Raw genomic sequence first — 24,002 nt, 5'->3', positions numbered from 1 at the left:
GACAGAAAATCATTGTTATCCCTGTGAGCCTGTTGTTGACACTAGTGCAATTCTGGCATGAGGTAAAAAAAAAAACGGCTAGCATCCAGGAGTGTTTTTTTTTCCTCTTGAGACTTAATTTGGTGTTGTGTTCAGCAGCGAAGGCAACTGCTGTGCACTCAGAGACTGGGCTGTTCAGTTGTGTGTAGTTAACAGTGAAAAAAGAAGCAAGAGGTAAGAGCAGAAAAGCATCTTCTGATGGCTAAGGGAGTGCTAGGGGAGGAAGGGATGCTTTTGCGCCGGTAGTGGGCTCAAGAAATTAGCTTTGTTTCTTGAAGATGTCATGTGTTTGACCTCAACTTCCAGACTTTGACAACGTGTTATCAGTATGAAAGTGGGGACCACTACCTAGCAAGGTGCATAAACAGCCCTCTTGTGGGGTTGCAGGTTTTTTGGAAACAGATTTTATAGGTTGTTAAGATGACCTTAATGAATGGTTTAAGTTTAGATGCAAGTTTCATGGCTTTAGTGGATGTTTTCAGTGTTTTAATAAAAATTATTTTAATTATTCAGGGTTTTTTAACCAATAATGTGAAACCTTTGACCTTTGTAATGGAGTTGAATATGTGAAGTTTCTGACTGAGAAGAAAACAAACTAAAAAGGTTGTAATCTGAAAATAGTGGGGATTTTTTCTAATTAGCGGGAATTATTTCCTCTTCACATGTTGCAGACAGCGTCAAAACAAAGGTGGGACTAGAAAGATATCTTGCTGCAGTTAATGGTGTAGTAGGTGCTGCTGCATCAAATGCCAGTTGCAAAACAGCAGGAGTGGCAGGTTGGTGGAGTAGGGTAGTGTTTATGAATCAGGTTTTCCCTGGTTCTTTCTGTTACCCTGTTTATAGCTAAGGTCCTCAAAGGATCTTAACACTACCTCTTAGTTCCCCTTGGTTATCAAACACAGAGCTGTACAGGACAGCTCATGACTAGTTTTGTAATTATTTCAGCAGCTGAATGATTACTCAACTGCTTTCCATGGCTAGGACCTTGGTGGGGCTGTGGGCCCTCAGTACCCTCTCCCTGCATAAGAGGTAGAAGGCTGGAGCGACGCGGCGGGGTCTCTCATGTGTCGGAAATCTGGAGGCCCAGTCCTGTTTGATCACGATTTTAGCTGATCCTGTTCTCGGAGCGCACTTCCAGTATCAGACTGTGGATTTAGGGGATTGCATAAGAAACTTGTCACTGGATGCTGTTGTTAAGGTGCCGTGCCCTGTTATCCAGTGGTTATTCTTGCTGAGTTACTTGGGTACCAGATGTGTTTTGGTGGATAATTGTTGATCCTTCCAGTTCCTGTAGGACATCATTTTGGCGTTGGTACCTAGGGTTAGACTGGTGACTTCTTTCTGCTCTTGTCCTGGTACTACTCCTGATGAAGGCAAATTTCTGGTTTAGTTCTCAACCTTTTTTCTACCTAACCATTGGTGTCAGTTCTGTGCTGATATGAGCAAAAATATTATTGATAAAACTCTTTAGCTGCCAATATGCTTTTAGTGGAATGCATTTGCATTTGGTGGTCTTTGGTGCAGCACTTCCTGAGAGCAAGATTGCTGTGCAGTTTTTGCTAATGCACAGTTGGCCAGTATCCCCATATTTCTAACATCATCCAGTGAGTTTTTTTCTAGATTTTTTACAGTGGTTTCTGAGAGAGCAGTTGTCCCTTTACACAACTGTGGAAGAACATGAATCAACTCTTAAAACTCCTGTTTTTCATTCCACAAACTACTCTCTTCATGATCATAAAAGAAGAAATGAGAAATGGCGATAGTGACAGTAATAGAAAGGAAGTGAAAGAGCAGTATATTCTCTATAAAATCTTTATAAAATCTACTGTTTCTGGAAATACATGCATGTTTTAAACTGAGATTTTGAGAGGCCAACAGAATTTCTTCTCCAAAAACTGCTCTGATTGTGTCTTGTTCCCAAGGAGAACCAACTTTGTGATCTGTGCTGCCTTTATTTTTTTTTTAACAGCATCTCTACAAGTAATTATTCCAGAAAAGGAGTGATTATTTTTCTCCAGAATAAGAGGACTTCATTAAACTTATTCAGTGTAAGGCAATACACTCTAGAAGTGAGTCTGTATAAGATGTCAAAGAGAAAAAGGCCTCCCTCAAAATCCAAATTTCATTACCTAACTGTATGTCCTAAGTGTTAAGGTGGAATGCTAGTTAAGACTTTGATGATTGTGTTTTAAAGCAAAATTAGGTACAATACTGTGGTTTATGTGATTTATTACGGATACATCTCCATTAGGAAATAGCATTTTGGCATGTTGAGAGTGAAAGAACCTTTTGCTTTTCTGTGCTGTATTATAAGCATGTGCACTAAGGTTTTTACTCTGCTTAAAATACAGTAGTCCCCTTTAAAACAAAGTAGGAAAGTGACTCCCTTTAGTTTGGTAATAAGTAGCTAAAAATACTACTACAGTAGCATTTCACACTTCTAAATTTCCTTGAGCTGTAGAAATTCAGTCTCAACTATTTCTGGTCCTGTTCCTTGTAATACTTGTCTAATTATTAGATTCTTTTTATTGGGGATTTTTTGGACCCTAAATCACTTGATTTAGAGTTGCAGGTTGAGATGTGTAAAGTGCCTAGTGGTAAAGTATCAGTGATCAAACAGATAACTTTGACTATTCTTTGTAATGGTATGTCATGTGAGTAGAAAAAAAACCTGAGCATGATAGAAAAGAAGGTATTGATGGTGACCCTGTAATGATAAAAGGCACCTGAACGTTCATGAAATGCTGAAATTAAGTACTGTTTTCTCACGCATACTGGAGTGTTGGTCCTTCTGAAACTTCTCGGAATGTAATGTAAAGCAAAATGCTAGTACTGACAAAGCATGTAATAAAGCACAAAGTGAATCTTTATTTGTCCTTTTTTAAAAGGAGGTGAATCAGAAAGCTTTTGCAAGTAGTCTCTGGAGATACCAAAATGATAAATGAGCAGTGCAATCCATTTTTAAGATATCTTTCTGCCTGCCTTAATTTGTGGCTCAGCTGTGTAGAGGAGCTTTGTAAGAATGAAATTTGACAGACACTGAGTGGTATCTGGGCAAAATCTCTATTACAAAGACAAGATAATCTGGGGAGCACCTTTCAGGTTCAAAGCCAAAGATTTTGGATACCTTACTGCTACTACTTAATGGAACCACACTGAAAGAAGAGTATTTCATTTCAGTCACAGCAGTTTAATTACCTATATGGTTCTGTAATTGCAAAACATTTCCTTTGATGTATAAGGCAAACGAGTCCTACATCGGTTTGTCCCACAGAGGTGCTGATCCTTGGAGGCTGAGAGAATGAACTTCTGCTTTTTCACTGGAATTCTTAGATATGAATGGAAAAATAGAATTTTTTTTATTTTTTTTACAAGGAAGATTTTTTTGCAAAAAGTACTGTTTATTTAATATATAACTGCTTTAAGGAGTGGTATAGATAGTACAGTTCTGTTTCTAAGCGTTTACCCTTTCATTAGCTTTAAGAGTGCACTGGTGGCTTGGACTGTGTTTTTGCCCACACACAGGACAGGAACATAGTGTTTCAAGTGGAGAACAGTAGCTTGAAACATAGCTGCAGGTAGATAGCTCCCAAGGAATATTTGCAGCCTTATCCCTTGCGCCCTGTACGTTTCAAAGTGTAACTGACTGGTGTGTCTGAATTGGCAGTGTACAAGGAATGTACAGGAATTGTTTGTGCATTTCAGAAGTATTTGAAAGGTGAAAGAAATATTTAAAGGCAGCACTTCCTGTAAGTGCCCCCAGTGGATAAATAAATATGTGATGGTTTACAACGTACTGTCCAAAGCTGAGGAGAACCAAAGGAGGAAGTCAGCTTAGTGATAGCAGGTCATCTGGTTACAGGATGACATAAAATACCTATATTCAAACTTACGCTGTGACTATTTCAGAGGTACTAAACACAACTTATTATAGTGCTTAGCCTACAGTTTTCTTGGATAACAAGAAAAAAATAGTATTATGAACAACTTTCAGATGTCAAGGCCAGGACAGAAGTGTGGGAAGTGATTTTTTTTTTTTTTATTTTTTTTATTAGTATTCTGGAAGTAGTATTTTTTCAAGAAAACAAATTGAACTACTGAATGAAAATGGTAGGGAATTAAAATCTTTGCTAATTAGGCTGGGTATTATTATTATTAATTTTATTTTTTCCTTTTCCATTCCTAGGTCCTGTGCTGTTACCCATGACATAACCATCTAGATAAATCTTTTATTCTTCTGACGCTTATAATGACTTTTGCCCTGTCCTCACTGTTTGTAACAGAGCTGATAAAACTGTCTTCTTCACTTATCTTACTAGACACTTGCATCAATTTGAAGCTGTATGCGTAGACCTTTCTGCAAGCTTGAGGCTTAATGTAGACTTAGAAGTGCAAGTGCAATACCAGGTGTCCAAAACCAGACACTAACTACAACCTCAGAAGTTTTATCTTTGAGCACTGGGACCTTTTGGCAGATTTTCAAGAAAGCATATATATTGTGTTTAAGCTAAGTATAAACAAACCCATATGCATTCTTCAGTCATGGGCTTAGGATTATTTTGGGGGGTAGGGAGTGAGGGCTTTTTTGAGGTTAGGTTTTTTTGGTGTTTATTTTAGTGGACATAACGTTTGCATTTAAAATTTTGCTAGAATAAACCTGTTTGAAGTGCTTGCTATTTCCACAATTATTTTCGAACTCTGCCTGAACTTTATTGTTATAGCTGGAGCACAGCTTATGTATGTTTTATTCTCATTGTGCACACATGCTTATATTTCTACTCTTGATGATTTAGGAATGTGCTAGAAATAAAATAATTGGTGTTACTGTTGAACAGTTTCCAAAGGTAAGAAAATACTGTGCATAATTTGCTTAATAGAGTCATAGCAAAATTACTTTTTTGTTTTCTGTTTTTCTAATGTAATAGAAATCAAAGGCGGAAGAGAAAATCAAGTTTGGTATTTGAAAATATCAAAACTAGCTTTGGCTTTTGCAATTATCCACTCAAAACCACTAGGGAAGAGTTGCAAAGAATACACTGAGCACCTTGCCAAAACTGTATCCGAACAAGATTTTGGATGGAAATTGAAAGTTGAAGCGCTGGAAGCTGAAGTTCTTCGATTACGTCAGGAACTTCTTTTGAACAAGATCTGTCCGAGATTCTGTCTGGAAAATGGTAAGTTCCTGAAATAATTTCTGACTATGTTACACTTCAAAGATGCTTAAAATCAGAATTTAAGCCTGATGTGTTGAAAGCATGAATTCCTAATATGTATAATGGGAAGGTTGGGCAGGCAAAGGACTGTATTTCTGCTATCTCTGTTAGTGTATTTAGACTGTGGAAACTGCGAATATTTATTATGACATGATAAAATATTGTGAGTCTGATATTGTAGGATTCAGGAAAGCTGTTAGGTAAAGAATATGGAAAAAAACAAATGATGAGCTCAAACAGCATTGTTTCTTTGACCTGTGCATGTGGAGTGAGGCATTCTTGCTCCAAGAAATCAATGGATGAGTTTGGAAATTAGGCAGTGGAGGATGTCTCCAGGCTCTGGGGAGACATTCCCCAAGGGGATGGAGGTCGAAATACTCTGAGCTGAAGGAGACAGTTTACTGTTGAGGGGATCTCTAAAATAAAAATGTCTAGCTAGTTGCTTTATAAGTTGAGATTTTTAGAAGGTTCCCTGATAGAAAACTTGATGAGGCTTTACTGGAATGCTTTTGTACTGAAACAGTAGCTTTTTTATTGTCTTGTGAAGATTTCTGGGTTCTAAATTTGGCTGAGAGGGCGCATGTATTAGACTTCAGTTAGAAGTCCTAATGATTTTTTTTTTTAATAGACCTTTCTAGAGAAGTGATTTAATGACTGTTCATACTTAGTTATTGTTTGTGTGTCTGTTCTTTGCAACCTATTGAAACATGAAGTTAATTTAACAGTAAAAGTAACTTTCAAGCTACTCTTTGCAGCAGGTGTCTTAATGTTGTGAAGAACTGGTTGCATATAATGCATATGATCAGGATTGATTTATTAACATCTAATGTTTGGACAGGATATTCTAATTGTGGGTTAAGTAGAACATATCAAACACTAGAAATGAAATAAATTAATCTGCAGCTTCTGTGTTCCATGTCTAACTTTTTAAAGATTCTTCACCCCAAGCTGTTGAACTGAGCAATACTGAGATCTCACTTGCCAAAATAAGCTCTTCTAGTTGCGAGACAGACAGAGAAAAACAACTGTCTCTGGTGAATAACACCTCTTCCAAAGGATGTTAATTTTCACTGCCCTAGTCACAGTCCAGTTTCTTCAGAGACCTCAAATGTGATAAATCTGGTATCATTTCAGATTTCTACAGCTGCATTAAATTTTCTGTGCTTTCATCATTGTCTGTACAGGTAAATAGCAGGCTTACTCTACAGTTTATAGTTCGCTTGACCCGTTGCAATATTCACTAATATGCGTATGGTGAATTGTCCACAAAGGATGTCCCTCTCCATTCTGCGAGCAATAGACTGAGTGGCTTAGAAGAAGTCCCACGGTTCCCAAATCACTTCAATAAGCTGTTCTTCATAGATAGTTCTTTTCATTTTTGTATGGTCTCAGCAGCCTGTCCAAATACCTTGAGCAGCTGACCAAGCTTCATTTTTCAGTGAAGTCAAACTTTAATTTCAGTCTATGTTTAGCTAATGGAATCATAAATAATAGTAGAGGTATGTGGTATCTACAGTCCTTCTATATTACTTCAGTTTCTCCAGGGTACAAAACCAACACCGTACTAATTTGAAGGATTAGTGTGTAGCATTACACACTATTTTCCCTTCAAATGTTTGTTTATGATTTCACTGTTGATAAACCTGTTAGACAGAAAACCTTCTGACATTTGAAATAGCTATGGAAGTTTACATCAGCCCCACCTGCATCACATGCTGTCCAAGAGGAGTAAGGCATAGTCTTCCCCTTTAGTTTCTCTGAATTGCATGGGTGTAACAGGACAAAAATATGTGGGAAATCTGAACTGTATCATAATATCTACTTCTTCATACAGCTTTTCTGTAACATTGAAAGGACACTTTTGAGCTCCTGAAGTCTGAGACAGCCATTTTTTGTAATATTTCTTTTGACTGTTTTGGGGTTTTGTTGCTGCTTCTCCCCCCTGCCACCCCCAGCTCCCCCCTCCTTAAACCTTGGTATTGCGTGAACTCTTCTGATAATGGATTTGAGCCATATGTTATTTTGGAAAGATGTTCTTCATCAGACGGATGTAACTGATGAGTGAGCATTCATGGTTACAGTCACATTGGAGACAAATGCTCAGTCTCTTGCTTTTGAGTAAAGAAAGATTGTTACTGATACCTAATGGGCTATCTGTTGGTGATATCTCTGCACTCTTCTGATGATCCAGCTGATGATGTATATTAAGAGCAGAGCACCTGTGGTTGACATGCACAGAGGGGTTGGACTAGATAACCTCTAAAGGTCCCTTCCAACCTAAACCATTCTGTGACATTTAGAGGAAGATGGTCGTAGAAGCAAAACCTACCTGAAATAGGGGCTGCTCTACCACTGACGACATCTGCTCTCTTGTATGTTGTGCTAGTTTTGAGATTTTTTCAAGCCCGTGTTGATTAGAAGTTAAGCATTGGCTACTGCTGAGATAGGAAGGTTCAAGGAGCTTGAATCTAAGTTGAGGGGAAAAGTGGTATACGTGGTGTTCCATCCTATTCACCTGAAGGCTACTATAGATCCATCAAGCCATTGTTACTGTTTTTTGTTGATGGTATATTGCACAAGTTTACTACCTAATATCACACCAAAGAAGTTCTCATTAGGGCCGAGGATAACTGGGCTTGTTCTTAGGGCCAGGTAATCTACAGATATGTATTCTTTTCCTTCTCCGCTCATTTCTCCAGCCTTATTTTTGGAGTTGCTGTTCTGCTTAAAACAATGTGACCTCTTAGAAGAATTCAAACTCTCAGCTTTTCTTTGGCTTTCTTGTGTTCTGCTTAACAACTCTGTAGATGCAAGAATACCAGAGTTCCACAAATTCCACCACTGGAAAATCTCGAAGGATCAGATACTGCGTTTGTGTCTGCTGCTCCCTATTGAGAGCTGAAGAGTAGAGTCCTTCAGCCAAGATTTCCTTTGCAGCTGTATCTTCCCTGCTCTGCATTCTGAGTGTGAGAGCTTTCTTCCACCTGCTGTTTGTAATAATAGTAGTAGGTCTTTAGGAGGCTTCAGGAATGATTAGAGACTGTCCATGGAGTTTAATTTCCCTGACGTGAGAAATTTGTAAGCTCTTTGAAGCTGATGCCTGTTCTCCTTCTCCACATAAAGTCACACACAGTATGGATGCACAAGCACATGAGGGAGAAAGAATAAAGTATCTGTTCTTGAAGATATGTTGTCTAAATTATTTTTGTCCCATCTCACTAGTTCTTTGTCCTCAGAGACCCTAAAAAAGTTTGTGTTCCTTGCTGATGGGGAGGAATATGCTTTGCTACAGGTGAACTGTTTGGTAGTTTGGGTTGTTACAGTTTAATGTGTTGTTTAGAAAATTGCTGTGGTATACATTCCCTGACTGTGCTGTGTTTTGGAAGTTCCTATATTGATTTTATGTGCAGCTGTCTTTCTGAGTACAAGGACAGTGGTATTCCTTTTACGTAGTGGTGCTTTTGGCTGCATGCCAGCCATCCAAGGAGGAGAAGGAAATCTTTTTGTAATTGTCTGTTCATTATTTTTCACCTTACCAGTATTGTCCTGACAACTATGCCCATGGGTAGAAAAAAAATCAAATTTCATATTTAGTCAAAGTTTCTGGCCTTTCTTTGATTCAGATGGAAATTTCAGAGAGGAGGAGAGAAACTCGTTGGTGTTTTTCCAAGTATAAGAATATAAAATATTTGAGCATTCTGTTGAAACTTTGCTTTAGAACTACATGAAAAGCCAAAGGGTCTTACAAAACATTGGTGAATTGATAGATTCATGGATTGAAGCACCTGCCCTCTAAGACAAATTCATTAGCTGTTATCAGCTCATCAAATCAACAATCATATTGTTTCTTGGCAGCCTCTGTTAAAGAGATCTGAAAAGCCTGCAGCTGTTACACCAACCTAAGAAGGCATAAATGCAGTACTCTACCCTTTTTTTGCCAAGCACGTATTTTAGGAATGACAATTTAGAGGATAGATGTTTATTGCCTGGGTTGCTTTAGGCTGATACTCTTGAAAGGTTCCAAATCAGTTATTCAGGGTATATTTTTAGCAAAACTAGTATGGAGTATGTATTCTCTCTTCCTTAGCTTTACCTTCAATCTTGTTTCCAATTATTCCCTTCTTATGCAGTGGATAGGAATTTACTGAACCGCTTGCTCTTCTAATAATAATAAAAAAACCCAGATCCCCCCCCCCCCCCTTTATTTTTTTTAACATTTAGTTTATTCTTCCTTTTATAAATCATTTAGGCAAGACCTCATCTGCCATGCCCTGAAGTCCCCTCCTGTGTTCTAGGCCTCCACAGTAGCATATGGCTGCCAGCCCGCTCTACCATAGTGCATGTATATGTTTAGGGAAGTGATCAACTCTGAGTCAGAATGTGATTAATGTGAGTGAATGATTTCTAACTGTGTCCTAAGGCTGCATTTGACTTCTCAGGGTACTGTCCCCTAAATTCTGCTTCTGGTGTCAAGACATTTGAAGCAACTTGTATCTCTTTAGGGAATAAGAGCCAGAGACAAAAAGAATTTTGTATGATTTGCTTCGCTCCTTAACTCAGTGTTTCCTGAGGTATTTGGTTGTGCATGTAGAAAAAGGGAGCGATTTCCTTTGTAGATCCGTATGAAGACTCTTCAGTCTCCTTTCTCCTTGTTGGAAGCTCAGACTTACTGCAAAAACAGAAGCATATAGAATTGGAACCAACCAGCTAATCAGCTGAAGTAAAACTAATGATAAATGATACAAAACTCCAGTTTACCAGCAGCCTTGTTTTGGGCCACAGATTCCAGCCATCTTTTCCCTTTCCACTTCTCTATAAGTCATGGTGTGGGTGTTTCTTGCTCAGTAGGGAGAGGCAGAAACTCTGGCTACTCAGCTTCAAGCCTCAGTAGGCAAAGGAGGGATCAGGTAAGTCCTGCTTTGGTGAGAGCAGGAAGAGTGATAGCCAGTCAAAATCTTTTCTGAATAATTTGATTTCAAACCTCTGAAAGGGCAAAATTCTTCACCATGACTTAAATAACTTAACTTGTGATGTTTCCTCTGCCTGCTTACATTAAAAGGAGTGGTGGGAGGACATAATTGATAATAAAATTTTTTTAAGCTCATTTTCAAAGAGGAACCAATCAGATGAATTCAGAAAGATCAGACCAAAACATATGCAGATTTCTCAGAGAATATGTATCTGCAGTCTCATAAAGGAATCTTGCTTGTTAGTGGAGGGAGCAGCAATCCAGATCAGAATGAATAACAAGGATAAAAACATAGTAGTCTATTAGGAGAAATTACTTCCCTCCCCAGAAAGAAGGTGAAATTATGTGAAATGTTTACAGCTGCCCTGAATAGCATGTAGTAAAGATTTTCGTTCCAATGGCATAGTAGTAAGGTAGAGGAATATAGACTAGAATTTCCAAGTTATCATGGTATGTTTATGTAAAAGCTATTTCTTCAAGTCAGTATGTTTGAATGAGCTGCTGTTATAGCTTGCTGTGTCCTGTCACTACTTCCCCCCCCTCCCCGGTATTTGGCAGGAAGCAAGGAATCCAGAAGAACAGAACAACAGTTGCAGAGGAATTGTCAGCCTCTGAGGGGAATCTTTGCCTTCTTTCTTTTTCTAGCTTCCTTTTTCCAAGGTGAGACGATTCCTCATTGGGCAGCAGTCAACACTTAGTTTGATGTCACCATGGAAAACAGATCTGATTATTTTTATCTGTGCTTAGGGATGTGATGTTTCTGCATTAAGAGATTCTTCATCCCTCCCTCTGCCCCCCACCCAAAAAGTGGCCTTCTCTTCATACAGATCTATAAGAGGAACCCAGTCTAACCATCATCTCAGCATTTTGTCTAAGGCATGATGGTGTCAGGCAGACAGTACTTAAAAAATGAACTGTCATTGCGATCTTAAGTGTACTAGTGTACTCCCATGCTTCTACCAGTGGTACTAATGCAAGTAGGCAGCATTGCAAGTAATGTGTCACAACCTAAAAAGTATTTTAATTTTTCAGGAGGGGAGAAAGAAATTGAGAACAGATACGTGAGATGACAAAAATGGAGCTAAAATGTGTTTAGCACAGATTTATGGGAATATGGCTCTTGGAATATGATGATGAGATAAATCTGTTCCCCATAATTGTAGTGACACAATGGGGAACCTTATGAAAGCTGAGGCCTTTTCAGGATAATTAAATAAGTTAATTTGCAATCTGGAAAAAGCACCAGCTGGAGTGTAATGATTCATTGAAATCTCAGAGTACTGCTCCTTCCATGGATAACAGGTCTGTTTTGGTTGTGGAAACTTTCTTCCTTTGAAAACAGATGCTGTCTGTCTTATCAGATTGCTACAGCTGTTCTAAGCACATACTTGGGGCAAAGGGACCCAAGAAACACCCTTTTTTTTCCAGGTTTCTGATTAAGGAACCCATTCAGAAGCAAAACCAACCCAGTTGTCCTAGCAGGAGGAAGGGTTTGCTATTATTTTATAAATTCCCTGTATAGATCAAGTTCCTGATAAGATGCATAGTGATTTTTAGGAATAAGGTTCATAAAAGCAAATGGGATTCATAGCGTAGTATAAATTAATTTCTTCTGGGTAACAGAATGATAGTTTTTGGGGAAAACTGAATAGATATGGTAAAAACTAGTGAAGTGTGGCCATGGCAATTAGTATCCTCTTGCCTGTAAGTCTGCTGCGGGGAGCTAAGGATCAATCAAATTTTTCTCTGGAAATGGTGAGTTACAGAATGTTTGAGGTTGGAAGGGACACTGGAGGTCACCTTGTCCAACCCTCTGGTTGAGCAGGGCCATGTACAGTCAGTCATGCAGGACCACGTCCAGACAGCTTCTGAGTATCTCTGAAAAATGGAGATTCTACAACCTCTGTGGGCAACTTTAACTTAACTCAAACTTAGATAATCTGAGTTCCTCAAGCAGATCTTTGTTTGTGGGCTTCTGGGTGTATAAACACAAAAGCCAACATTTATACCATGTTGTATTCAGGAAAAGAGACATTTTTAGGAATACACACCCTAGCTGATTTCTTGGGGAGTCCACCTCATTTTAGCCTTCATCTCATTACAGTTGCACCCAGACCATTGCTGTCTACATTGGCTGATACTTCTTGTCTCTTAACAAAGCTCAGTTTGTTTGACAATGCAAAGCATTTTTAATACAACATAGTACTACCAGTTCAGACAGGTAACTTTCATAGATAACCTTAACTTACTGTGCTGGTTTTGGCTGGGAGAGAGTTAATTCTCTTCACTGTAGCTGGTAAAGTGCCGATGGCACATTGATGCTTTAGTTGCTGTTAAGCAGCAGCTCAGTGTCACCAAGTAGCACCTGTAGTAGTCAGGGACCTTTCCAGCCTCCCATGCTCTGCCACTGTGGGCAAGAGGCTGGGAGGGGTGGGGCCACAGCCAAGTCAGCTGACCCCAACTGGCCAATGGGATGTTCCTTCCATACCATGTGACACCATGGCCAGTATATTAATGGGGGCAGTTGGAGGGGGTGTGGGGGTGTGTGTGGGGTGGTTGTGGCTCAGGGACTGGCAGTGTTGGGTCAGTGGGTGGTAAGCAGCTGTGTCACATGCAGGTTGTTTGGGTTGTTCATTCCTCCTTCTTCCCACCCTGGGTTTTGTGCCTTTCTTTGTTTTCCTTTCCATTGCATTATTGTTGCTGTTGTTGTTATTGTTAAACTGTTCTTATCTCAACCCATGAGCTTTACCCTTCTGATTCTCTGCCCCATCACACCAGTGGGGGAGTGAGTGAGCGGCACGGTGGGGCTGAGTTGCTGGCTAAACCACTACATTCACTTAATATCTTGACACATCCCCTATCTAGCTTAGAACTCAAATTTCAGTCCTCTAATTGAGATGGTCAATATTGTAAAGAATCTTAGATCTTTTGCTGTGAAAGCTGCTTGATGAGCAGTAACTGACCCAAATCTGTATGTTTGTCACCTGTTTATCGATCCTTCCATATCTTTGCTGCAAGCATTCTTCATTTGACTTGAACTACAAGAGATTTGTGCTGTCTTCTACAGAAATCCTCTAAAAATGAATGTTTATATCCTCAAAATCCTTCTCCGTTCTTACTGAATTCTAAACGTTTAGATGCTTTATGTAAGCAAAATCCCTGACAGATTGAACTGCATGCTTCTAAGCCTTCCGAGAAGCATTTAAATCCTGGCATTGAACAGTTGATTTGAGAATTTTAGATACTCAGTCCTATAATAATTTCTGTGAAATTATTCCTAAATGGGACAAAGTATGTCAGCATGAAATACTTTAGCTTTAAACAGAACCCCATGGAAATGCAGAAGCAGAGTGTGGGATACACAGCTTCTAAAATGACTTCATTTGGAGAATCCTGGAAGCTTCCCCCCACCCCGTTATTTCAAAGTGCTCAAATATATGAGACAGTATTTCTTTGCTTTGATATATACAGAAGTTTGGCTTGGTTCCAGATCAGGACAACAATGGTGTGCTAAACACACAGAAGTTCATAAGGGAGGAGAGATGTTTTTTTTCAACCAGCCAGCTTGGTTAGTAATGAAAACAGCAGAATAGAGACAGGCTTACACAGGAAGGAAAAGGTAAAGAAAACAGTTAATATGTGTAAGGAGGGTTGGTTTTTTGGTTTGTTTTATTAAGAGAATAAACTTGATTGATTGCTCATGGAAAGTACGCTTGTAACAAACCAGTCAATGAAGATTAAATGAAGAATAACAAAGTCCTGAAAAATGCATAAGTGGCGAAGTGAACGCAATAGGAAAAAAATGTGAATTTCACATACGTTTTCATTTCCTTTTAGAAGTTATTGACTGAACACCTACTTGGAAAGCAGAATACAGTATCATCAAAGAGTTTTTAAGATTGTATCATTTTTAGTTTTTTTAATTGTCTTTTTTTATAGAGGTGGAACGGAGCCTGTCAATTGGAACTGATTTTTAAGACAGCTTTACATGTCTAATGTCATTATTTTTGATTTTCAAGTGATAATCCATGCATGTGCTCACTGAATAAATTTTTTTTGCAGAATTCAAATCATGTCTTCACTTCGTTTCTTTTACCAGCCACCTTCAAGCCTGTTTTTTGTTCTACAATCCCTGTTGGTGGTGTAACTCCAGGTATCAAAAAAACTGCAGGTGTCAGAAAAATTCAAGTTTTTTCAAAAGATTTGAAGGCCATTTTATGATTCCACAGCAGTTTTATCAGTTGAGGACACTTCTTCATTTTTTTAAATTTTGAACTACATATAGCATGTGGCCTTCCTCAGTCAAACACTGTCTCCTCTGTGACAGCCAGTAGGGCAGGTGTCTGAGAAAGCATTTTCCACCACCCCCCCTCCAGCTACATGGATATTACAAATGCCGCCTCTCTTACTCTGCTTTGGGTAGGACCAGGAGCCGGGTCATTCCCTGTCTCTTCACAGCTTTGAGAGTTCTTATGATATACTGCTGGCAACGTGCACTGGGGAGACAAAAGGTGTTTTCCTGTCCTGATGAAGCAGCTGGCTGCTCCTCCTCCCTTTCTTGTCCCTGAACTGAGTCTTGGTGTCTGTGTTAAGATGGCTATTCAGAAGCGACAGAGTTCACCTGGGAAATGGGGGGGTTTTTGGTGTTTGCCAGACTCTGCTTACTTAGGACTAGCTGAAGACTTCACACTCTCTAATACTAAGATCTGTTGGCATCTCACTCTCCTGATAAAAACCTCCGTGTTCTGCAGTCCCACAGCAGTGTGACTTCTTATGCTTCACAGAAGTACCTGCAAACCTTGCTTACATACTATACACAGTATACAAGTCGCTACCTTGAATGACTGCTGGTTTTCAGGCCAGACACTTTCTGTGGGGGGGAATATGTGTAGAGGGATGTCTTCAGCCTTTGCACCCCAAGGCTCTTCTTGCGGCCATATCTTGCTTTGTTTGGGGAGCACACAATTCTGATCTTCAGCTGAGGATCTTAATGTAGTAAGGACGTAAAATCCTAAATAGGAATTAACAGTTTAAATATTTCCTGAATCTGATGGGATGTATTTAAGGAAGTTGTAAAATTGCTCATGAACAGGTATTTCATTACCTATAAAAAGGCATTGTAAATTTTGTCAACAGTTTACCAAGTATACTAAATTTTCATATTTCTTGTTCCAGTATATTTATAGTGAAATGTTCTTGAAATTACCATTTAAAGATGATTGTTAGTGTGAGGCAGGCTTAATGCTGTTTTGGTTTTTTGTACTTGATAACGACATAGTGGTAACATCAAGACTGTTTTCTCATTTAAAGAGTAGGTAAGTACAAAGTGATTAGCTTACCTTCTTTCAACAAATAAATTGTAAGCTGTTTCTAGTCATTTTGAGGGAAATAATGAGTATTTCCTGGTGGGTGTTTTCTTTTTTAAAAGATAACTTCCACCTCCTCCCCAGATGACTAGACTATATCAATGACTGAACACGTTTAAAGCATTTTGTATTATTTGTTGAACAGAAATATGCTGCTATTGGGGACTTACTATAACAGGGTTTTCTGGAAGTTCATAATGGGACAGGAGTTTGATATATCAGTGAGTAGGAACCTAAGCGTAATTGCAATAGTGTCTCCTACTTGTAGGAGTGTTTCATTGTATGTGCTGCTGCTTTTATTTGGGGACCATCTTAAGTTTGGTTCCTATGGATATTTCTGTATTATTCTTCCCTTTTATTTCTCTCTCCTTCTCCTTTCTTTCATCTCTGCTATTTTTTTTTCTCTCAACAGGAAAATTGGCGAACATACATACGGGTTTTTTGCATCTAGTTCTTGCTTTGCTTCTTTTGACTCCTGGCACTACATCCTCATGAGCGATTTTCGTATTGCCCCATGGGATTAAAATCAGGAACAAAATATCCACATAGTGAAACTCACAGTAGATGGATTCCCTAGAAGGGCTTATTTTCCTTAAGCAGCACCAAAAACAACTTTCAATTTTTTTTCTTCTACAATGTCTTTTGCTCAAAACCCTAGGGAGAGAAGATATGAAAGGCTGATGCCTGTTTTTATGAGTCAGACCACAGGAAGTGTGCTTTGCTTGCTTTCCAAATTTGGGTACGTAGGGCATTTGGGAACAGTGTTAATATATAAAATGCTAGGCTGGCCTTACAAGCCCTGCTTTTCCTACCTCCTGGAAATGTTGGTTGATTTCCCTACAGTTAGCCCTTTCATTGTGAGTCAGTTGGTACCAGCCCTGTTCAATTTTGAGTATGTCTGAACGTTAAAGGCATGAGACTCAACAGTAAATAAACAAACAAACAATGTTTCCAGTTTTGATCTCAGTAGTAGTACCCTCCGTAGATGATCTGGTATGTTTTCAGAGACTAAAGTAATGGTCAGAATTCCATTTGAAATTGGATATTTAATGAAGTCTGTATAAACTTTTTTTGAGTAGTGTTTCGTTAGTGTACAGAATACTGTAGATTGAGGCCTAGTGATGTTTTCTGTGTTAAAAATGCTTTAAGTTGCCATGAAATATAACATTTATTTCCTGTCAGGTCAAACCATCTATAATATCTTTTTATTCATCTAAGAATACAAAGAGGAGTACGGTATTGCTTTGGATCATTTTGGAAAATATGAACAGTATGTGCATGCTTTTTAGGAGTAAGAGGAGCAGCAGTCTGGCTTTGTCCCAGTAAGCAGGGCACAGCCAGGAGTTAGTCAGATGGGGTTCTAACCTTGCCTCATGGCACTGAGATGTTTATGTGTGTTCATCTTCTACGTCACTAATGTCTCTTGCTAGTTTTGACTGCAATCTTTTGGCATAGGTAGAATGTAGCACAGAGGGAGTCTGGCACTTAGTACTGAGTTTATGCCCAGAGGCACTGACTTAAATGTATCTAATGCGTGAAATAGGATGAAAGAGATTCTACAATGGTGTACAAAAATAATTCAATAGCATGAATGCAATGCATACTTTCTGTAATGTAGTTTGTATGTCTTTGAGGAAGAAGATTGTATGAGAGATAGATGGTGACCAGAGAAATTTTTGATTCTGAATGTTTTTCTTCGTTAAATAATAAACAGCTCAAGTGTAATGTTCTGTTCAACTTTGACTCTGTTAGAATTCCTTACCTGGCCTGGGGAGAAAGAGTACAAGTACAGGGCAAGATCTTATTTGATGCATTTGTAGTAACATTCCTTCACTGTCTTTTAAACACAGTCTGAATTCTTGAGAATAAAAGTAGTGAAAATATTTGGGAGGCCAGAAATTTACATGCATTTCCTTCGCTGGGAATTAGTGAGAGTATAGATGTCCACTTAAATTATATATGTGAAAATGTAAAAACATCAGGAATTTTAAACTCAAAGTTGTTGGTCATATTACTATGAGCATAAAACATCTTGTTCACAAATAGAGACTACCTTCTGAAAGTTCTGACTTTAATTTAAAAATGTCACATTCTTCCACAGCTATATTCTAGTCATGAGAAGTTCTTGGGGAACAAGCATATGTATATATTACATGATTTTTTGCATGGAAGCAAAAGGAGAAGGATATACGACACTTTCTATAAGCATGTATTTAAGTATTACACAAACATAACTTTCACATTTGTATTTCAGGAAAACCAGATGCCCCTGCTGAAACTCTTCTGGATCAGGAATGTATAAACCCTGTGAGTTACTCAAGCCAGCTAGAAGATTCTGGATGTGACATGTCTAATGACTACGCATTTGATTCTTTAGGCACAGCTTCTGATTTTCACCAATCTGAGCATGGCAACACTTCTAAACGTTGGTTGGAAAAAGTTCCCCCATTAAATCTTTGCTGTACTAGCAAGGAGGAGTCTCTGACTGCTCCAGTGCAGTTTTTGCAACATCTGCTTGAAATAAGAAAACTGTCAGAGGGAGGAATTCTTCAAGCAGACTTCACAGAGCTTGAGAATGATTCATTCACCATATGCAATTCAGTGTCTCGGTTGCTTGATGGACTGACTGTTTTTTACAACAGTCCTAAATTTCCAGTTTCTAATTTTCTTACTGAAGCCGTTTGTGTTTTGATTGGTTTAATAACTGATACTAAATTATCTAATCATGTTTTGAAGAAGTGTTTCAAGAAGCTGGAAGAATTTAAGAAAAATCTAATTCAGATTATTTTAAGAAACAGCAATGTTAATAGGGTAAGTTTAAAACATCTTTCCTACATCATTTCAGCATACTGTGATATTCTCCTGGGTTTCCACACTTTTTAAAATATTAGTTGATCATCTTATATTTTGAAGAGTGCTTCTCAGATATTTGTAATTGTTCTCTTTTGCGATATGGACAATAAATGCTCTACAGCATTTGAAAAAGTCCTTGCTCATGCATGCAAGTTCTTTGAGTCTATTCCTGAGTATAGGATGTTAAAAACTGTTAAAAAGGCAGATTAAAACAACTTCATAGAAAATACAGGAGAAAACCACATTATTTCTTTTGCTATCTGAAGATATAGTGTAGATATTCACAAAATAATGACTATACAATTTTTTTGTTCTTTCTTGTACACCTCGATTAGTAGGTTTGTTTACCTCAGATGATCTCTGTCACTCTCTAGACGTTTGCAAATTTGTGTATTAAAAATAAGTCAGCAAATGAATGAAGGATTCAGAAATGGCATGTCCCCAGCACAAACAGCAGATAGGACTGAGCTGCATTTTGCCTGTATTCATCATTTTGCATTGTTCCGTGCATCATTGTTGATTTCCTTATTCAGCTGAAATATCCATAGTCTGTCTTCACAAGATTTCCCATAAGTAGTGAATTCCATCGTCTGTCTTAGGACTTCTTGTTTTCATTTTGTCTTTTAGAGCAACTTGGAACAGGCATGATGGTGGAATTGTTTGAGACTTAGATGTACCAATTTAGCGTCCACATGTATGTAACTACACTACCATGATAGTAGATTAAGACCATGTCCCTATAATCCATGGAGCCTAAAGAATGCTGACCAGGTGCTAGGTCCCTATTTTAGGATGAGCTCTAGACTTGTCTTTAGCAAAATGAGAGCCTAGACATCTGCTATACCTGTGAACAGATGTACCCATTTGTGTTATTTTAAGATGAATCCCACTTGCTGTGTATTAAGTATTTACCCAAGAATGTAAATATCAAATATTACTACCAAACTAAGGGGGGAAGATATGCCTGTGTTTTGGTTAAGTGTAGGAAAGTGAAAGCATTCAGAAGGAAAACTTCATATACTGAAGATTTTCCAGGACTAGAGCTGTCCATCTCTAATACCAGGGTGACCATGGTGTGATACTTTTTAGTTAGAGGTGTCCCTGGCCAGTGTATTGAAAGGATGTGAGCATACATACCATTTGTGTGGTATTAGGAATAGAGTCATGCAGGTGTGACTCTTTTTCATTTTTTGTGTGACTACAGGATACAGAATAACAAAAACTTGAGCAGGTACTCAGTAAGGACTTCTTCATAGTTGATGATGTGCAGTGTTTCCACCTGTTCCCCTCCTCTATTCCAGTGGGAAGTTAATAAATAATAAAAGTTAATTGGAGGAGCACAACCAAGAGGTTATCCAGAGAGGAATTACTTGGTGATTGGAAGAACCTGGGGAGAGGACAGAAAGAAAAGCAAAGCTTAAGTGAGAGGAGTCACATCTTAAATGAGAGAGAATATCCTCATAGATCAGGGACCTTTCAAGTCTGCAAAGTGCTTTTAGAAATCATTAATGAAGGGTGGAGTACATCCACATAATTTGCAAGTGCCATCTTTTCTCTAAATAACTTAACTGAGATGGATGGCTTTTAATGAGATATTTATTTATATATTGCTTCCACTAAAACATTGACTTAACAGTCATTCCTATCAGCAGCCATGACTTAAATCAAACAGATTCAAAGACTTTAAAAGTTGTATAAACCAATTATTAAGGAGTACTCGTGAGAGTTTCCAAATTTCTAGGAAAAAAGGGGGAACGTTGTGTGTAGTAATTACTATGTTCATAAAGATTTAGTGAAAAGTTCTTTTTAGGGGTTTGTTTTTCTTTAAACTGAATTGAATATGGAAATAAATATCTAGAATTCAGAATTAGTGGAAATTGTATAACTAGTTCTTAATGTGCTGTGTACCAGTGTATCTCCCAGGGACACTGTGCTTCAATTTTAATCATCACTGTTTACTCAAGTGGTGATTGAAATACCAAGATTATAGGTTTAAAATAAAATTACCATTAATTACAAGGCTGTCATCTGGAAAGAGTAGCAAACTATGAATTTTGGTTCCAGGAGGATGCTTAAATGCCTACGGTATAAAAACATATGGAATTTTGTTGTATCTAACCTTACTAACTGTCAGAAAGCATTTGTACAGAGAGCCAGCCACCAATGCAGCTCTAGTATTTGACAAAACTTTCCCTTTGCCATCCTTACCTATAAAGCTGTCAGGAGCTGTCAGGGAGGACAAAGGACTGTGAGAAACATCTTTAAAAAGTGAACAAAGAGAGAAATGGCTGTGGATTACACTTAACGCCTCATCTTTAAAAGCAATTCCAGCGTTTTGCAGAGCAAATTAAATAACTTTAAAAACCCTTGAGAATTGGAAAAGAGATAATTATCTCTACATTAGATATAAAGGAAGAAAAACGGCAGCAGAATTACTTGCTGTAACTGTTGAGGCCCATTGTTTGAGATGTTTCTAATTATAAAGCACTGGAAGTTGTAGGAACCAGCAAAGACGTGTACTCAAGAGTTTTTCTGCCTGGATTCAGTTGTCTAAAGCTGTGCACTCTGGGTAGAATTTTTTTTTGACCTGAAACTCCAAATTGACACAAGTATTGAAAGGAAAAAAAAATCTGAAATTTAAGATATGAGCGGTAAAATAAAAGGAAATATTACTTAAAACTGTTTCAAACAAAGATCTACAAATAAAAGTAGCCTCTTGAATTTCCCTCTTTAATTTTTCTCCTCTCCTTCCATGTTTGGAGAGCATCTCTGAAGTCTGCATACAGCTGTCAGGCACACAAACTTTTGGAAGAAGCCTTCTGGAAATATCTAGGAGTCTTTTAAGTCACAGCTGCTAAGGGTGAAGCATGAATGCTGTGAGGTTAAATCATGTGCTCAAAGGGCTGCCCCTGCACCTTCTACTGCCATAGTCTTACATCCCTGTATGGCTGTTACAGAAAAGCTTTTGAGGATCCTGTGACGAATTCTGGTACAGATGAGCTGTTGTTCTCATGTTGCAGAGTGTGTGATAGCTGCTACTGATCTGTGGAGCAAGTGCTTTGCTTGTCACCAATTTTTGAATACTCAAAGCTGAGGCTCTTGGAGGTTTGTTTGGGTGTATTGCTTTTGGTGCATTGCCTTTTGATGTGCAAATTGTTTGTTCTTGTTGAGTTGCTCTACTGTGAGCAGTGCCACTGTCCTATTTATGTGGGTTCTTTGCAAGTCCTGCTTTGAAGCAGAGAGAAGTGCTGTCCTATTATAAGAAAACTGCACAAGACTGGATTCAGTCTGCGGAGCCACTGGCTCTACTTTTCAAATGGGCTGTTCTCTACTTCTGTCAAAACATGGGAAAACAATTCCCATGGAAAATTTTTGCAGGAGCTATGGTATGTAATTACAGGCCTAGTGGTGTAGAAACTTTGTCTCTTATGCTTCAGAAAGGAAGCACAGGAACATTTTTTTTCCCTTGATCTAACGATTTGGGATTTGATAACAGCTATCTCCGTCCACCTCCACAGGGACATAGTAAGTGTGCATCCCTCCTGCTCCTACATGCATTAGCTGCCCACGGGCGCTGAGATGTGCCTGTTCTGTTGAGGTTTGTCTCTGTTGTCCAGGATGTGTTGGAACAAAGGATCATTTCTCCTATTTCAGAAAAATGCAACAGCCAGAGGCACTGGGGATCCCCAGCTCCCCATGCTGTTCAGAATAGCGTGTGTTTCATGTTTCTGGTGAAGGTTTTGCACAGCTTGTTGCAGTAGGGCACTTCAGGGAGGACACTAAATTCCTGTTATATTGGCAGCATCTGGAGCTTGCCTGGAAACCTGCAGTGGTGAACCTGAGCTGGCTGTAACTTCATCATATATGGAATTAGCTTTAGACATTGAATGCCTGTAGCAGAAATTAAGATACTTCATACATTCTTATTTACATCCCTCATATATACAGCTGTGCAAAACTTCAATTATTAAGGAATTCAGAGACTCATATGTTACTTCTTTCAGAACAGTTCAGCTATATTCAAAACTGTTGTGGCCAAATACAGTCACAGGGTGCTGCGTTACATAGGATTTATGTGATGTGATTCCTAGAGGTGTCACACTAGTTTATCAGAATTGTTGACAGAAGTTCAGTTCACTGGTTGTACTTTTTAGGTGCAGCTGATACTGTAATTTGAGGCATGGCTAAACATCAATTATGTGCCAGAAGATCCTGGCCTTGACCCAGGGTTCTGTAGAGACCTGTGTCTGTTTCATGGACTTCTTGCTTTAAGGAGTTAATTGAAACACTAAAACAGAAGGCAATGGTACATTGCCTTCAGGATTCTAGAGTGAAGTTGAACTGTGTAGGTCTTTCAGAAGAGACTGCTTTCTGGTGCCTTGTTCCTGTTTAACAAACACCTTATCCATCTGCCCCATCTCACTCCTAATCTCTTTCAAACAAGACCCAGAGGGAAAAGAGCTGTGTTTGTGAACTGTGGTTGTTTGCTTCTTCTCATGCTATATTTAAAATGGCAGTACTGACTTCAAAGATGCTGTCAAGAGTCATGAATTGCCTGCTCCATTCAGACAAAGCAAAAAAAAAAAAAAAAAAAAGTTATGTGCTATTTCCTTCCTTTTTTTTTTTTTTTTTTAAACCCTTGACCCCTTTGAAATTGGCTACCCTACCTTTAGGGTAGTTGCTTTGAAGTTGTTTTGTGTTAAAAGTATGTGAATGGATACTGAGAGATGATCATCCTCTCTAGAACTTCCCTTATCCTCTTTGGAACTTTACTGCCTGTTTTCATTTTTCTCTCTCTCTATGTTCCATCTAGAAGTCTTATGTAAAATTTTGCAAATGCTCAAATACTACTGTTGTGTTTGCTTTTCTGTTAAATATATCAAGAATTCTAAGTAGTAGTTTAATGCCTTTACCGGGTATTTGTGAGAAAGTATTCAAAATTCTTCATTAAAATAACAAGTTGAAATGTTGTTCAGTGCGAAGCAGGAGGAGAGAATTGTTTGAATCTCATTGGCGATTATATAGTGAAATGTATGTAAGTGTGCTTGTGCAACTGAAAAAGGACACATTAATCAGAACCGTGGTTTTGAATCTTTTCTTATCTAGGATGCAATTTGTATGATTTATTAATGACTGAAATTGCCTGGAAGAGAGTAATCATAAACTTACTCTGATGGTTTTAATACATGCAACAGTATGTATTTAATTCATGCTCCAACTAGTTGTGGGTGACAGTAAATTCCCCCAGCCGTGTACAGTTTGCAGTATTTTTGTCAGCAACTGCCAGGGCAGTACTTAACTCATTCATTTACAAGTCTTGCCTACTCAGGGACAAATAAGATTTAAAAGTAGTTATTCATATCACTGGTGGCTACCAAGTACAAAATTAGTGGGCTTCACTTTTCCTGAATTAACTGAGTCCCAAGGGGAATATCGTGGTTCTTGAGACATGATGCAATTTCATCAGCCCAAGAATTTTGCTTGTATAGTGGAAGAGCAGTTCATTCATATGAATATTAAAATGTGTTGCCAGGATTTTATGGTCTAGTAAGAGTCAATGTT

General features: G+C 38.4%; 1 protein-coding gene across 1 annotated transcript in view; it reads left to right on the top strand.

Annotated features, from left to right (window-relative positions):
* Positions 1-24,002, top strand: part of MEI4 (meiotic double-stranded break formation protein 4) — an 82,663-nt gene that overhangs the window by 5,597 nt on the left and 53,064 nt on the right. The window contains exons 2-3 of the mRNA XM_064448634.1: positions 4,965-5,213; positions 17,842-18,398. Of these exons, the coding sequence (XP_064304704.1) occupies positions 4,965-5,213; positions 17,842-18,398 (806 nt within the window). The remainder of the gene's footprint in view (positions 1-4,964; positions 5,214-17,841; positions 18,399-24,002) is intronic.

The sequence above is a fragment of the Phalacrocorax carbo genome, chromosome 3, assembly GCF_963921805.1.
Source record: "Phalacrocorax carbo chromosome 3, bPhaCar2.1, whole genome shotgun sequence".
In the NCBI taxonomy this organism is placed as follows: Eukaryota; Metazoa; Chordata; class Aves; order Suliformes; family Phalacrocoracidae; genus Phalacrocorax; species Phalacrocorax carbo.
The sequence above is the reverse complement of the archived record's forward strand: the minus strand, read 5'-3'. Positions and strand labels throughout refer to the sequence as shown.